Here is a 17,829-nt window from a genome sequence, read left to right as displayed (position 1 = left end):
GGTGGACGGATCACCTGAGGCCAGGAGTTCAAGACCAGCCTGGCCAACACGGTAAAATCTCGTCTCTACTAAAAATACAAAAATAGGCCGGGCGCGGTGGCTCAAGCCTGTAATCCCAGCACTTTGGGAGGCTGAGGCGGGTGGATCACGAGGTCAAGAGATCGAGACCATCCTGGTCAACATGGTGAAACCCCGTCTCTACTAAAAAAAATACAAAAAATAAGCTGGGCATGGTGGCACGTGCCTGTAATCCCAGCTACTCAGAAGGCTGAGGCAGGAGAATTGCCTGAACCCAGGAGGCGGAGGTTGCGGTGAGCCAAGATCGTGCCATTGCACTCCAGCCTGGGTAACAAGAGTGAAACTCCGTCGCAAAAAAAAAAAAATACAAAAATACAAAAATAGCCAGGCATGGTGGCGAGCGCCTATAATCCCTGGTACTCAGAAGGCTGAGGCAAGAGAATCTCATGATCCCAGGAGGGGCAGGTTGCAGTGAGTCGAGAACGCACCATTGCACTCTAGCCTGAGTGACAAGAAAGAAACTTGGTCTCAAAAAAAAAAGAAGAAATTATATTCAGGCCAGGCGCAGTAGCTCACATCTGTAATCCCAGCCCTTCCAATGTGGGCAGATCACGAGGTCAGGAGTTAAAGACCAGTCTGGCCAGCACCGTGAAACCCGGTCTCTACTAAAAATACAAAAAAAGTAGCTGGGTATGGTGACACGGGCTTGTAGTCTCAGCTACTCGGGAGGCTGAGGCAGGAGAACTGCTTGAACCTAGGATACAGAGGTTGCAGGGACCTGATACTGTACCATCGCACTCCAGACTGGGTGACACAGTGAGACTCTATCTCAAAAAAAGAAAAACTATATTCATATTTGCTTGTAGAAACCCTGGACTATACAGAAGAAACTAATATATATAATTACTAAAAAAGAAACAAGATGGGCCAGGCATGGTGGCTCACACCTGTAATCCCAGAACTTTGGGAGGCTGAGGCAGGTGGATCACCTGAGGTCAGGAGTTTGAGACCAACCTGGCCAACATGGTGAAACCCCGTATCTACTAAAAATACAAAAATTAGATGGGTGTGGTGGCAGGCGCCTGTAAAACCAGCTACTTGGGAGGCTGAGGCAGGAGAATCGCTTGAACCCAGGACACAGAGGTTGCAGTGAGCCACTATTGTGCCACTGCACTCCAGCCTGGGTGATAAAAGTGAAACTCAATTTCAAAAAAAAAAAAGAAAAGAAAAAAGCAGGGTAGAAAACAGGGTCACAGGAATAGAAGTAAATTTTCTCATAGTATGTATTTTTATATAATTTTGATTTATGAAATATGTAATTATATTACCCACTAAAAATGAAGGTAGAGAAAAATAAAGAGTGGCCCAGTTTAAAACTCTAAGACAAATGGATTAGATATTCTCTCAGTCTTCCCTAACTTTGGAATGCTCCAATTCAAGAATTTCAACTAAATAGGCTTAAACTATTAGTAAAGGTCCCTTCCCTAAAACTCAATGCTTGCATTACTCCTATGTAGCTTTAAGTTCTACTTTTTTTTTTTTTTTTTTTGAGATGCAGTCTCGCTCTGTCACCCAGGCTGGAGTGTAATGGAGTGATCTCGGCTCACTGTAACCTTTGCATCCCGGGTTCAAGTGATTCTCCTGCCTCAGCCTCCCAAATAGATGGGATTACACCATCATGCCCAGCTAATTTTTTATATTTTTGGTAGAGACAGGGTTTCACCATGTTGGCCAGAATGGTCTCCAACTCCTTACCTCAAGCGATCAGCCTCCCAAAGTGCTGGAATTATAGGTGTAAGCTACCACACCCAGCCTTAGCTCTACTTTTAAAAGCAGCTGCACTATCATACTATACAGTATTAGGTATTGTATATTTCTTCCCTGACAAAATGGAAATTTCTTAAGAGTAGGCACCAGGCCGGGCGCGGTGGCTCAAGCCTGTAATCCCAGCACTTTGGGAGGCCGAGGCGGGTGGATCACGAGGTCAAGAGATCGAGACCATCCTGGTCAACATGGTGAAACCCCATCTCTACTAAAAATACTAAAAATTAGCTGGGCATGGTGGCATGTGCCTGTAATCCCAGCCACTCAGGAGGCTGAGGCAGGAGAATTGCCTGAACCCAGGAGGCAGAGGTTGCGGTGAGCCGAGATCGCGCCATTGCACTCCAGCCTGGGTAACAAGAGCGAAACTCCGTCTCAAAAAAAAAAAAAAAAAAAAAAAAGAGTAGGCACCAAACCACCTGACACTAGCAATTTTCAATAAACATTTGTTAAATTAAAATACTTACTGAGCACTTCTCATGTGCCTGGCACTCTTCTAAATGTTTTGCCATATTTGACTAGTTTAAACTACGCAATAACTCTACGATACGTCTATTATCTTTATCTTATAGATAAGAAAAATGAAACATAAAGAGATGTTGAGTAATCTGCCAAAGGTTAGTAGCCACTGCTAAAACATAAAACCTGTATTCACTCTCCATCTCTACTAGTCCTCTAGTGCTCTAAATCATTAACTCTACTGTTTAGTTTTAAGGCTTCAGAACAAGATATGAAAAACTGGCAACATGATAATAGGAGATACAATTGGCTTGATATTACCTAACCCAGCAGTTTACAAAGAGTGGTCCACTGACCCCTTGGGATCTTCCAATACCCTTCAGGAGGTCCACGAACTCCTGGATGTCAAAACCATTTTCTTTTTTTTTTTTTTTTTTTTTTTTTTTTTTGAGACGGAGTTTCGCTCTCGTTACCCAGGCTGGAGTGCAATGGCGCGATCTCGGCTCACCGCAACCTCCGCCTCCTGGGTTCAGGCAATTCTCCTGCCTCAGCCTCCTGAGTAGCTGGGATTACAGGCACGCGCCGCCACGCCCAGCTAGTTTTTTGTATTTTTAGTAGAGACAGGGTTTCACCATGTTGACCAGGATGGTCTCGATCTCTTGACCTCGTGATCCACCCGCCTCAGCCTCCCAAAGTGCTGGGATTACAGGCTTGAGCCACCGCGCCCGGCCTCAAAACCATTTTCATAATATTAAGATGTTATTTAAAGTGGCATGTTTTGAGGAAAATAAATAAATATTTTTTTAAAAAAGATGTTATTTAATCCGGGCGCGGTGGCTCAAGCCTGTAATCCCAGCACTTTGGGAGGCTGAGGCAGGTGGATCACGAGGTCAGGAGATCGAGACCATCCTGGTCAAAATGGTGAAACCCCGTCTCTACTAAAAATACAAAAAATTAGCTGGGTGTGGTGGCGCATGCCTGTAATCCCAGCTACTCAGGAGGCTGAGGCAGGAGAATTGCCTGAACCCAGGAGGCGGAGGTTGCGGTGAGCCGAGATCGCGCCATTGCACTCCAGCCTGGGTAACGAGAGCGAAACTCCGTCTAAAAAAAAAAAAAAAAAAAAAAAATGTTATTTGATTTTTTCACTCTTATCCTCTTGCAATGTATTATGGAGTTTCCCAGTGCCTATACAATGTGTAATATTACAGGATTGAATGCATAAGCAGCTATGAGAATCCAATTGTCTTCTATTAAGTCAGGTATTACAGAGATTGCAAGTATGTAAAACAATGCCACTCTCACTAAATCTCTGTCTGGAAAATAGTTATTTTTCATTTCAAAAATGATGTTAACATGAAAGCTGGGCATGGTGGCTCATGCCTGTAATCCCAGTACTTTGGGAGGCCAAGGCAGGAAGGTCACTTGAGGCCAGGAGTTTGAGATCAGCCTGGCCAACACAGCAAAACCCTGTCTCTACTAAAAAGACAAAAAATTAACCAGGCATGGCCTTTGCATCGTCAAGAAAGATACATTAAAAAAAAAAAAAAAGTAAAAATTTACCAGGCATGGTGCTGTGTGCCTGTGGTCCCAGCTACTCAGGAGGCTGAGGCATGAGAATCGCTTGAACCCGGGAGGCACTCACTCCAGCATGGGCAACAGAGGGAGACTGTCAAAAATATATATATATATGTTAACATACAATGGGTTTATTACTATTATTTTATTTAATTAATTAATTATTTATTCACGACAGGGTTTCGCTCTTGTTGCCCAGGCTGGAATGCAAAGGCACAATCTTGGCTTACTGAAACCTCCGCCTCCCAGGTTCAAGCAATTCTCCTGCCTCAGCCTCCTAAGTAGCTGGTTTTACAGGTGCCCGCTACCACACCTGGCTAATTTTTTTTGTATTTTCAGTAGAGAAGGGGTTTCACCATATTGGCTAGGCTGGTCTCAAACTCCTAGCCTCAAGTGATCTGCCTGCCTCGGCCTCCCAAAGTGCTGGGATTATAAGCGTGAGCCACCGCATTCAGCCCTATTATTTTTTAATCTATTAAATATTTTTAAATTTTCTGTTTTCAGTACAGTAAATGTTGATATGAACTACATAAACAAAAGCCAGGCACAGTGGCATGTGCCTATAGTTCCAGCTACTAAGGAGTGTGAGGCAGGAGAAGAGCTTAAGACAAGGCTGCAGTGGGCCATGATCGGCCCTGTGAACAGTCACTGCATCCCAGGAGAAGGTGGAAGGAGGAAGAAAGAAGGAAGAGGAAAGGGGGAAGGAAAGGAGAAGGGGAAAGGGGGAAGGCAGAGGGAAGGGAGAAGGGAGAAGGAAGGGGGAAGGGAGAGGGAAGCGAAAAGGAAGAGGAAGAAGAGGAGGGGGAAGAAGAAGAAGAAAAGAACAAGAGGAGGAGGAAGAGGAGGAGAAGGAAGAGGAGGAAGAGGATGGGGAGGAGGAAGAGGAAGAAGAGAAAGAGGAGGAAGAACAACAACTACATTAACAGAGTTATTTAGGATCCTCAAAAATTTACAAGAGCAGAAAGAGGTCTTGGGGAAAAAAAGTTTAAAAACCACCGATCTAGCCAATAAAAAATGTTTAGTACTGGCCGGGTGTGGTGGCTCACACCTATAATCCCAGCATTTTGGGAGGCTAAGGCGGGAGGATCTCTCCAGCTCAAGAGTTTGAGACCAGCCTGGGCAACATGGTAAACCCCATCTCTATAAAACAATACAAGATTAGCCTGTAGTCCGGGCTACTTGGGAGACTCACTTGAGCCTGGGAGGCAGAGAGTGCAGTGAGCCAAGAAGGCACCACTGCACTCCAGCCTGAGTGACAGAGCCAGATCCTGTGTCAAAAGAAAAACAACTGGTCAGTACTCCTGGTCTCTGACAGTAAGATATCTTTTCCTTATCTAACATATTGCAATTTGATCAGAATTGATGTAGGAGAAAAAAAGGCAATATACAGGGGAAAAAGCAGTAGCAGACTAAGTATGCACTTCTCTCTGCCATTACATCTCCTAATTTATAATTGGTAACATATATATATATATATATATATATATATATAAAATTTTCTACTGTAAACCACTGAGTGACATTACTAAAAGTGCCTCTGCATCTCAAGACAATAGGAAGAGGTCATAACACAAGAGACTGCTCAAGGAAACTTACAGTTGTATATTTCAACATTCTTTTATTTATTTATTTATGAGACAGCATCTCCAAAAAATATTTATGGGTCATAGTCTCATAAATAAAAGAATGTTGAAATACACAACTGTAAGAGAGAGTCTCGCTCTGAGGCCCAAGCTGGAGTGCAGTGGGGAGATCTTGGCTCACTGCAACCTCCACCTTCCAGATTCGAGCTATTCTCCTGCCTCACCCTCCTTAGTAGCTAGGATTACAGGCACACACAACCATGCCCAGCTAATGTTTGTCTTTTTAATAGAGATGGGGTTTAGCCACATTGGCCAGGCTGGTCTCGAACTCCTGACCTCAGATGATCTACCTGTCTCAGCCTCCCAAAGTGCTGGGATTACAGGCGTGAGCCACCGTGCCCAGCTTAACATTCCTTTATTAAACTGTAAGAATGTATCCAAGGTCAAGATTAATGTCATTAACCCAATCTGCTTCATGTAACTGACACAGTTCATTTTCATTACAGAGCATAGTATCATATACATATGTATGTATGTATGTATGTGTGTGTATATATATATACACACACACACACACACACACACCCCTATATACATACACACACACACACACACACACACACACATTTTTTTTAAAGAGACATGGTTTCACCATGTTGGCCAGGCTGGTCTTGAACTCCTGACCTCAGAGAATCTACCCACCCACCTCGGCCTCCCAAAGTGCTGGAATTACAGGTGTGAGCCACCATGCCCACCCTAGCATCTTAAATTTTTGATAAGCCAAATAAAACCTAAATTCAAATCAGTTCCATGAGTATATGAGCACATCATTAGTATAATTTGAATACTTTTCATGTGTTATATTAACAGCAAATAATTTAACAACTTTAACAAAGGAAGGCTAGTTTTGTTCAACTCAAGAAAAAAAGTACAAGATTCAGGTCAGTCCTATTTTTCAAATAAAATGGTTGGGTCTCTAAATGATTGGTTTCTCCACTCTCTTAAGTGTCTGATATATTTCCATATACAATCAAATGACGTAAGTTTAAGTGTTGTTAAATTATCAGTTGCAAAAGGAAAAAATGTGAACTTCAACATGGCAAAAACTGTAATATAGGCTACTAGCTTTGGTTATTATTAGATTCAGCCATCATTCATTCACCCAACATGTCTCAGCAGCTACTATGAGCCTGGTACTATGCTAGGTAATGGGGATACAATGAACAAAAAAGGTAATAGTTTTTATCTTCATGGGATTTGTATTCTTTTGTGGGAAATAAACACCCAAAAAAATCAGATAACTATAAATGAGGCAAATGCTATTAAGGAACAAAACAAGGCTTTGCCAGAGTATAGTGTTTGAAAGCTGGATTGTGGAATTCTAACAGACTTAAAAATAAGTAATTCATGAAGAGTTACGTCAAAACGACATAGAGTCTACAGATCTCTACTAACACATAAGAAAACTATAGACACTGACCATGAAAACAGAGATCAATCTTTCATTGTCAAAGCTACTGAATGGCATTACTTGGCAATATAGTAACCTCAAAAGATAATTAACTTCATATCATGAATTGAATGAAAAAGTACATTGGGTTAAAACTAAAAATCTGAATAAACTATGGACTTAATAATAACATACCAATATTAATTCATTAATTGTAGCAAATGTGCCACACTAATGCAAGATGTTAACAAGAGGGTAAACTAGATGTGTGGGTATATGGGAACTCTGCGCAATCTTTTCAATTTTTCTGTAAGTCTAAAACTGTTCAAAAAAACGATGTCTATTACAAAAAAATCTAATCAAGCTTTAGTAATGGAGGGGGAAGAGTAGTAGAGGCTTGAACAAGGTAAGCAATCAGAAGCCTTAAAACTCTTCATTATGAATTAGAACATACACAAATAAAAAATTCAAAGGAAACCTGAAGATAGGAAATTAAGCTCTCCATTCATGCTAAAATCTTTTTAGACAGGGAGATTAATGGGTTTTTTATGCAAACTAAATAGCTGTGCATCACAACATAAGGAAGGCAATAATACCCCTAGAATGCACAATAAGCACTTTGGATCCTTTTTATCAGTAATGACTAATAAACTATAGTTTATCTTTGAGAACTAACCTGAAGTTGACATATAATAGCTGGACCAGAATCAACTCCATAGGTTCTACCAAGTTACTCACCTGAAGACACAAGTTTATACTTACTTCAGGAAAATATATAAGCAAAACAGAGGGAGATTGGATTTTTTTTTCCAAAAGGGAGGAGGGGAGGATAATCTACATATGAAAGAAGAAAAATTATTTCCTAGTTCTAACTGGAGGCAATTTTTCAAGAATATTAACCTGTCATGGCATACAAATTAGTATAAGTAGTTCAAAGTAGTAATAAAATCTATGAATTTATATCACTTATATGCCTTCCAGTCGAAACAAATATCTAATGTTTTCTATAACCTCACCTAAAACACCTAGCAGGAATTCAATGTTTGATGACTCAGAACGAATATCTCAATGTCTGAATTTTAAAGATGGTCATGAAAAGTGTGAGAAAAACAAAGGAGGGTAATCATCTCTGAACTGCAGAGTGTCAAGTTTGCATACTACAGTAGAAAACTGGAATTACTACACGAAGTAATCGTAGAAATAACCATCACAAAATTAGAATCTTGTATCTAATACAAAAGTACAGTGATAACAGAACCTGACCAGGTAAATGACATAACAACTTCACTCATCAGATAGTACGAAATATTAAGCATAAAAGAATCATAGCCCAAATCATGTGTAAATCTAATTCAGATAACTAGATGATTAGTCTATTCCTACTCTACTCCATTTTCCAAAGGAAATCCGAGAAAACAAAGATATTTGTTATTCCAAGCCTTCTCTCTCATGAATCCTCAATATATCTATCATTGGAAAATAAGAAGAAATGAATAATTAACATTTCCCCAGTAATTCCCATTTGTACCACCATGACACTCAAACGCTGCTTCATGTTGAAACGAGAAAAAGGAGAGGTGAGATGAGAAAAATTCCAAGTAAAATGATCATGACATAGCATCTGGCAGAGATTGAAAAATCAACACTGCCAAAAAAAAACTGTCAGTGATGAAAAGTCAGGAGAACAAAATGAGGTTTTCCGACAAGCCACAGCCCAATTTAACCGAAAGGGCAAAAATCTCTTCTGCCGACGCTATCCTTTTCACCCCCAACTACCCCCATGCTCAAGTCGCCTCCAATTCAGATGTTTTCCTCCAGACTGATTTCCCACTCAGGTGAAAACCATGTAATATTTTTTTTTCTACGACCACCCCGCTTCCCACCTTCCACGACAGCAGCACTTCTCAGGGCCAAGCCTCTGGGGAAAACAACGCCCAGATCCCACCCTCCTTGGCCAAGGTTGAAGAGGGCCCGCTCTCAGGAGTGGAGCTTTCCTGAGTGGGCCTCACGGAGCCGAGGAACTGGGAAAAGGGCAAAGAATAAGGGTGGGGCTCGAGAAAGAAGGCCGGGGTAGGGGAGACGACGGAGACCGGAGGAAGAAAGGGATGGACAAGAGGCTGGGCGGGGTGAGGGCTGGGGAGGGAGGGCAGATCGACCGGAGATGGCCGGGCTGCGGAGAACGGAGACGGCGAGTCAGGGATCGAAAAGCCCGGGGAGCAGGGTAAAAACTCGACGGACGAATCCAGGCGGAGGGCCGGTGGCACCGGCGGGCACATCGGGAAGGGCTGAGGTGGCAACGAGCGCGGCGCGAGGCGAGCAGGGAGCCTCCGCGGACCGAAGGGCCGCACCGGGGGCGGTGCGGGGACGCTGCGGCCAGCTGCCAGGAGTGGGGGAGCCACGCACTCACCGCTCTGCTCCCCCAGGAACACCAGCTTGAATTTCCTCAGCGGATTCCCGAAGTCTCCGCCCGCGGACATGGTGGAAGCAGAGGAGCTGCCGCCGCCTCAGCCCAGAGACCTCCCGGACCGACGCTGCTCCAACCCGCTGACGAAAAAGGCGAGCGGAAGGGCGGGCGCCGAGCTCTCTCGGCCCCTGCAGGGCCCGCCGGAGGAGCAGGGCTGGAGGGCAGCAGGACTCTCCACAGACTGGCAGCCGCCGCCGCCGCCTCCCCGCAGAGTCGCCTAGCACTGAGCGAGGCCCGCGGCTGGGAAGGGAAGGAGGGCGGTGTCGGCAGGAGCCAGGGGTGTGCTCAGGCTTCCCAAGGCTACGGCCGTTCCCTCCTTCAGCGCCCAGCTCCGAGACCTGGGTGAGAGAGGCGGAGGGTGGCGGAGCCGGAACCGAAGACGTGTCTGGAACCTCTCACGCACAGCGCCTCAGCTTCCACAGCTGCCGCCGCCGCCGCCGCAGCCCAACCTGCTGAGTGCGCGAGCCTCTGGCGCGGCGCGGGGCGAGCCCGGGCGCGAGCCTGCTGCCCCGCCGGCCGCTGGCGTACGTGCGTGCGTGCGCGCCCCCGCCACCGCCACCGCCATCGCCTTCCTAGTTTGGACGCCTTCCTCCCGTGAGGCGGCGGCGGGGCAGGTTCTTCTGACTCGCGTCAGAAGCCAGGGGGAGGCGGGGCAAACCAGGGATAAGTTAGCGGGTGGATAGAGCCCTTACGTCACTTACATACTAAGCCAATCGGAATAGGCTGAGGGCGGGCCGACACGCGAGTGAGGTGGCGGCATGAGAGCGCGCGCAGCCCTCGAGCAGTGGAAAGCAGAGCACGGTGGCGGCCATACGAAGTGTGGCGCTTCTCAGCCTGGGGAGAGAGGAAAAAGAAGGGAGGGAAGAGAAGGGGAAGGGATGGGGCGGAGGCGGAAGAAAGGTGAAGCTGAGGCGGGGCCGGGACTAAGGTGGAATGATACCATGATACCCCAAAAAGTGTGAGTGGGGCCTATAGCCCTAAGATTTGTAATAGGAGCCTCTTTCTTGAGCCCTCAGCCGGCCTCACAGTCCTCAGATCTGTCCTTCACCTCTGCACACACCCCACCTTCTCCACCGTATCATAATTCCTCACACGGCATCTTACTAAATAACATTCTTTTCCATTGCTTCCAGGAATTTTATAACTGTCAGAATCAGGGCCTCCCAATTTTGCAGATGAGGAAACCGAAGCCTAGAAGTAGAAAATGACTTGCAAAATCCATAAAGCTGCCTGGTGCGAGGGTTCACGCCTGTAATCCCAGCATTTTGGGAGGCCGAGGCGATAGACTCGCTTGAGCCCAGGAATTCGAGACCAGGCTGGGCAACAAAGCAAGACACTATCTCTACAAAAAAAAAATAAAATAATTAGCCGAATGTCGTGGTGCACGCCTGTAGTTCCAGCTACTCAGGAAGCTGAGGCAGAAGGATTGCTTGAGTCCAGAATTTGGAGGCTGTAGTATGTTACCACTACACTGAAATCTGGACAACAGAACAAGTCCCCGTCTTTAAAAAAAAAAAAAAAAAAAAAAAAAAATTGCCAAGTGAAGAAAAAAGAGTCCTTACATTTGTGTATAGTATCTTATATAATTCACAAAAATATTTATGTACGTTTTCTCATTACTGGGTAGTTATTTGCTTAGCTGTAGAAACGACAGGATCAGAAAAGTGACTTCTCAGCCCCAAGGATGAATTGCTGACCTAGAATAAATCACGGGGAGGAACTGAAGTTCTTAAAATATCATCTGTTCTGGCCTATCAAGACAACAGCTCTATCCTCAAACACTCACTATCAAAATTTATTCCCTTCTGTTTCCTCTGCCAGCCACGTGCAGGTAGAATATGCATCTAAAGAAAAATGGTAAAAACCTGACTTGTGGCGGGACATTTGATTTTACAAGCAGTTTGTCAGGTCTAATAGGGTCCACTCCACCATTAATCCAGACCCTGGCACATACAAAGAACAGTTTAAACAAAGAAACTTTTAAAAAAGCTTATGCAAACAAAAGTGAGTAGCTATTTTCCTTCTGATGGGTACCAGGTTTTCATTATGTTTCCTGAAATAGACTTTAAAGTAACGTCTGAGGACTGGAACTATAATTACTTTGTACTTCCTGCAGAACTTTATGAATCAATCCTCCCTGCTGCTTCAGTCTCTGTAGTCACCTAGACAGGTGGTACTATTCCCTGTCATTTTGAAGGGCCATATGGTATAGTCCACCTCTTACCTAAAATATTTTAATGTTTTAAGCTTTCATTTTGCATTGACACATATACAGCCTCATTAGCCTCTGAAGCTGCCTTCATATTTATCATGCACTCTGTGTAAGTTTTGTCTTCAGAGACTTTATGGCCTAAACATTGCATATTAAGTGTTACAGGGTATAGCAAATGGAAAAATTACGTAAGAGAAAGAGGAATTTTCAGGCAGAGAAGGGCCTAAAGAAAAGAAAAAAAAGAGAAAGAGGAATTAGGCCCTTTTCAAGAAAATTTTCACCTTCATGATTTCCTACACTCACTTCTCTTTATCGCAAACACTCTTCCCCTCTTTTCCCCACCCTTCCCCAATTCCTACTCATCCTTCAGTTAAAGAAAGTGTCTTTTTTTTTGGCCAGGCACGGTGGCTCACGCCTGTAATTCCAGCACTTTGGAAGTCAAGGCAGGCAGATCACAAGGTCAGAAGCTCAACACCATCCTGGCCAACGTGGTGAAACCCCATCTCTACTAAAAATACAATAGTTAGCTGAGTGTGGCGGTGTGTGCCTATAATCCCAGCTACTCGGAAGGCTGAGGCAAGAGAATCACTTGAACCTGGGAGGTGGAGGTTGCAGTGAGCCGAGATCACACCACTGCACACCAGCCTGGCAACAGAGTGAGACTCCCTCTCAAAAAAAAAATTCTTTTTTTTTCCCTTTAAATCACCACTTAAAGAAGTTGTCTTTGTCCATTCAGGCTGCTATAACAGAATACCATGACTGGTTGGCTTAAAGAGCAAACAGTTATTTTTCACAGCTGGAGACAAGAAAGTTCAAGAGCAAGGTACCAGAAGATACAGTGTCTGGTGAAGGCCCACTTCCTGGTTCATAGACAACCATCTTCTCTCTGTGCCCTCACATGGCAGAAAGAGATCAAGAAAGCTCTCTGGAGTCCCTCTTACAAGGGAACTAATCCCATTTATGAGTGCTCCACCCTCATGACCTAATCACCTCCGTAAGGCCCCACCTACTAATACCATCACATTGGGGACTATGGTTTCAATATATGAATTTTGGGGAGATACAAACATTCAGTCTATGCTACAAGTCTTGCTCCCATCTGCTCACATCCCCACCAACAGTATAAGTACATTTGCCTGTCCTATTGTACCCTATTCTTAATTGTTCATTGTCAGTCTTCCCTACTTGACTGTAAGCTCCATGAGGTCAGATCTCATCTTGTATCCCCAGTGCTTGAAGAGTGCTTACTACATAGTTAGCATGCAGCAGATATTTGCTGACAAAAGAGGAATTATTTTTCACTGTCTTGGAAGGATAAATGGGATTTGGGCATGCAGAGAAGGAAGTTAAGAGCATTTTGGAGAAAGAGAGCATCACCCAAAAATATGTAATTTGGTACTTCATTCCTAAACCATTATTTATGAAAAAGATGGCCAAAACAGATCTTGTAACTAAAAATTAGGAACAATGGGAGAAGACAGGCTTCACAGCTCCAAATTCTAAGTACCTAAAGCAGCTTTTATTATCAATTTAAAGGTGATATCTAAATTGAAGCCTATGACTGTGCAGGGAATCTATCACACAGAAATTATAAAATTGTAGCTTATCTTCTGCCCTGAGCAACACAAAGCATCTTGCAGGAGGACTGAAATTTCTTTCTTAATTTTTTTTGGAGCTAGAGTCTTAGTCTGTTGTCCAGGCTGGAATGCAGTGAGACGATCTCAGCTCACTGCAACCTCTACCTCCCGGGTTCAAGAGATTCTGCTGCCTCTGCCTCCTGAGTAGCTGGGATTAAAGAAATGTGCCACCATGTCTGGCTAATTTTTGTATCTTTAGAAGAGACAGAGTTTCACCATGTGGCCAGGCTGGTCTCAAACTCCTGACCTCAAGTGATCCACCTGCCTTGGTTTCCCAAAGTGCTGAGATTACAGACATGAGCCACTGCTCCCGGCCAATTTCATCTTATTCTTAGTGACAGACACTATTGGTTGCATATCCAGCAATGCACACACAACACACACACATACTTCCACCATATATACTAGAGATAACAGATATGTTTCCAGCCTTCCTTCAGCTAAGGTATAGATACATGAGTCCGTCTGAGCCAGTGGGAGATGAAGGAAATGTGTTAGAGGCTTTTTTCTTCTAAGAGAAGAAGAGATAAAGAGAAACATATTTTCTTCCTTGATGAAAAGGAATAAATGAGAAAAAGACTGCAATTTTTCTGCCATTGATGTGGCTATATGAGGAAATGATATTTAGAGCTAAGATAGCTCTTCTGAACATTAACATATAATTCTAAAGAAAAAAGCCAATCCATCGATGATGGCTAAGCAGGAAGCTAAAAGACATCATTGAGCCACTGTACCAACCCTGGAACTGGCCTTCTTCTAGATTTCTTTTTACTAACATAATAAATGTCTTTATATTTAATAATGCCTTTATGTGTCTTTGTATTTCTTTGTTATTACTCGCAGCTGAAGGCAGCTGACATTCTCATCTTTAGGTCCCTTAAAACACCTTGCATAGTTGCTTGAATATTAGGAACTCAATATTGTGGGTATATATATAAAGCAGTAGTTATCAAACTGGAATTGCCTTTTTCTGTTTACTACTCCCTAAAAAGGGATTTGTTATGTCGGAGAGGCAGGAAATCAATAGAAGGAGAAAAACTGTCCAGGTAAAAGGACTGAAACCATACTGCTCACATTTGAAACAAATAATAGCTCTGGCAGGAATTCAAATTCCATCAAATGCAAAGCCCTTCCAACCTACACTGCAGGTTATTGTAATCATTGCTACTAAAAATAATAGTGGGTCAATATACAAAGCATAAAAATGACAAGCAATTCAAGGTGACCAATTAAATGAGTACAATTAACACAAGATATGTTGAATTAAGTCTCTTTTTTTTTTTTTGAGTCAGAGTCTCACTCTATCACCCAGGCTGGAGTCCAGTGGTGCAATCTCAGCTCACTGCAACCTCTGCATCCCAGGTTCAAGTGATTCTCCTGCTTCAGCTTCCTAAGTAGCTAGGATTACAGGTGCACACCACCAGGCCTGGCCAATTTTTGTATTTTTAGTAGAGATGGAGTTTCACCATGTTGGCCAGGCTAGTCTTGAACATCTGACCTCGTGATCCACCTGCCTCAGCCTCCCAAAGTGCTGGGATTACAGGTGTGAGCCACCATGCCCAGCCCATAGGTCTCATTTTCAAAAGACCACAAGAAAAAAATGGGGAAGGTGTCATGTTAAAACCTGTTTTCCAAATACTTTGACCTATAAGGACATGCCATTCAAGAATAAAGATTAGTCTGTCAAAGCGGAGAAGGTGGTAGGACTTAAATGGAATGGTCCTTCCTGTAATTACAACCAATTAATAGCTAAGTCAGAAGATATTTTTGCTACAGATTGATCTACAGAATCTATTTTTGATAATTCCATTTTGTTCTGTTCATGTGAATCATGGTCCCCGTTATGAATAATGTGATTTCTCAGAGCCTTGTAAGTGTGGTGTTACTTCCAGGCTTTGAAATTGCAGTGGGGGAAGAACTTGCTTCTTTTTATGCTAGTCCAGAATGTATAAAATCTGACACATTGCTGGAGCTCTCCTCTCCCCACACTCTATCCCCCACAAATAATAAAGTCTCCTCCAAGATGTACCAGAGAATGAATCACTCCACCTGCTACTAAAGTGATAATCACTCAGAGTAGAAGAGAACAACTGCCTCTACTGCTGTTTATATAAAGAACATAGCATCTTAGGATAGAAAAGTGAGACCAACACTGTTTGCACTGAAATACCAACAGAACGCACAGCCAAATTGTAACTTGCCAAAGAAGCCAAGAGAAACTATCTTTCTGCAAATATTTCTTCAGCTTTTCAATTAATAAAAAGTGACTAGGACTTTATTTTATATAAAATCAAAAGATATCAAAATAATTATAGAAATTGTTGCTCAAAATATCCAGTGAGATAATAAGCCCCAACATCATAGGGAAAACAAACTAACTTCCAGTTTTAGGAAGCTAGATTAAAGATGTTCTGTCTTCCCTTTTTGAAACCATTCCAAAATGAGAATAAAGAAATTAAAATGGCAAACTCTGTCTTTGACATCCCTAACCCAGAGCCATAACATTTTAAGATGGGAGACAGAGATAGGGCAATGGTAACTGACTAAACGGAACATATAAAGTGCTTACTGAAGGATGAAGTCACAAGAAGCAAGCCAATCAGCTAAGAAGAACTGCAGAAATTCTGCTCAGGAATGTGAAATATCAGGTACCACATAAGGTAGGGATAAAGCAAGGACAAAAACAAGAGAATTGTATTAATGACTGTATAGACAACAGTTTTAAACCCATCCCTTTCTAGGCTGGGCACAGTGGCTCACGCCTGTAATCCTAGCACTTTGGGAGGCTGAGGTGGATGGATCATGAGGTCAAAAGTTCAAGACCTGCCTGGCCAATATGTGAAACACTGTCTCTACTAAAAATACAAAAATTAGCCAGGCGTGGTGGCGTGCACCTGTAGTCCCAGCTACTTGGGAGGCTGAGGCAGAAGAATCACTAGAACCCAGGAGGTGGAGGTTGCAATGAGCCAAGATTGCACCATTGCACTCCAGTCTGGGCAACAGAGTGAGACTTGGTCTCAAAAAAAAAAAAAAAAAAAAGAAAAAAGAAAAAAAAGTAAGCTATGAAGAAAAAGAAATGCCAGAAAGTTAGGTAGAAAACCAGGAGAGAGAGTGGTGACAAGAAAGACAAGGGAAGAGAATGTTTCAAAAGGAAAGGCTTAGTCAGTGGAGTCAAATACATCAGAGCAGTCAAAAAAGTCAAAGACTAAAAAGCATCCTACTGTCAAAGGTGAGTGACTGCAAATGGGGACAAGAAATCTTTTTAGGGTGATAGAAATGTTCTAAAAATTATACTGTGTTGATGATCACACAATTCTGCACATTAACTAAAAATCACTGAATTGTATGCTTAAAATGAGTGACTTTCGTGGAATGTAATACCTTAAAAGAGGGTTATTCCTCTTTTTTTTTTTTTTTTTTTTTGAGACAAAGTTTTTGCTCTTGTTGCCCAGGCTGGAGTGCAATGGCGTGGTCTCAGCTCATTGCAATCTCCGCCTCCCTGGTTCAAGAAATTCTCCTGTCTCAGCCTCCCAAGTAGCTGGGATTACAGACACCTGCCACCATGCCCAGCTAATTTTTGTATTTTTAGTAGAGATGCGGTTTCACCATGTTGGCCAGGCTGGTCTAGAACTCTTGACCTCAGGTGATCCGCCCACCTCAGCCTCCTAAAATGCTGAGATTACAGGCATAAGCCACCATGCCCGGCTCTTTTTTTTGAGACAGGGTCTCACTCTGGATCCCTAGGCTGGAGTGTGATAGCACGATTTCAGCTCACAGCAGCCTTGACCTCCCAGGCTCAGGTGATTCTCCCACCTCAGCCTCCTGAGTAGCTGGAACTGCAGGTATGAGCCACCACACCTGGCTAATTTTTTGTATTTTCAGTAGAGACAGGGTTTTGTTACATTGCCCAGGCTGGTCTTGAATTCCTGTACTCAAGCAATCCTCCTGTCTCTGCCTCCCAGTGGGTGGGGATTACAGGAGTAAGCCACTGCACCGGGCCAGAACAGTATTTTCAAGAGGGTTATTGGTGGCCTGGATCTGAAAAGTTTCAATGAAGTAATGAGACAAGAAGCCAGATTTGGATTTAGGAATAAATTTGAAATGAAGAAATGGAGGCAAGAAGTGAAGACTCTTTCATTTAAGGAAATTGGTTCTAAAGGAAGAAAAGAAAAAAAGTAACACCTACAGAGACCCACAAGGTCAAGAAGGGAAGGAGGTGGTAAGTTTAGTTTTAGATATATTCCATTTGAGGTAAGACTCCATATAGCTAGTAGACAATTATTCCCTTTTGTTTTAGAAGTAGGAACTGTGGCAGATTGCTTAGTACAAAAGTTCCACAAAGGTGGGCATTGGGATGAAGTTGGAAAGAGAGCAACACAGCAGATAAAGGGTCCCACCTGGTCTCTAGGCAAACTCCATCTCCAGAATGACTGAGCTCAGAGAATATCCGTAGGACTTCATCTCTATCAGCTTCTGGGTATATCAACATCAACTTATTCCTTAGTACATATAGTGAAGAATTTCTCTCCACTCTCCAACTATGCCCTGTTCCAGTTCTTCATTATCTGGAAGCTTTTCCTAGTGTTTAACTAACACAAATCTCTCTTCAA

General features: G+C 43.2%; 1 protein-coding gene across 2 annotated transcripts in view; it reads right to left on the bottom strand.

Annotated features, from left to right (window-relative positions):
* The window catches only part of RAB6A (RAB6A, member RAS oncogene family), a 95,414-nt gene extending 85,531 nt beyond the window's left edge, over positions 1–9,883 (bottom strand). Inside the window, exon 1 of one of the 2 annotated variants that reach the window (XM_039470863.2) lies at positions 9,314–9,883. In XM_039470863.2, coding sequence (XP_039326797.1) covers positions 9,314–9,383 — 70 coding nt within the window. In that variant the 5' untranslated portion in view covers positions 9,384–9,883. The remainder of the gene's footprint in view (positions 1–9,313) is intronic. The other variant, XM_039470862.2, reaches the window with a different exon arrangement.
* Positions 9,884–17,829: the final 7,946 nt, after the last annotated feature.

This window comes from Saimiri boliviensis, chromosome 6 (genome assembly GCF_048565385.1).
Source record: "Saimiri boliviensis isolate mSaiBol1 chromosome 6, mSaiBol1.pri, whole genome shotgun sequence".
Classification (NCBI taxonomy): Eukaryota; Metazoa; Chordata; class Mammalia; order Primates; family Cebidae; genus Saimiri; species Saimiri boliviensis.
Note: the sequence above shows the minus strand (reverse complement) of the source record. Positions and strands in the feature narration are given on the sequence as shown.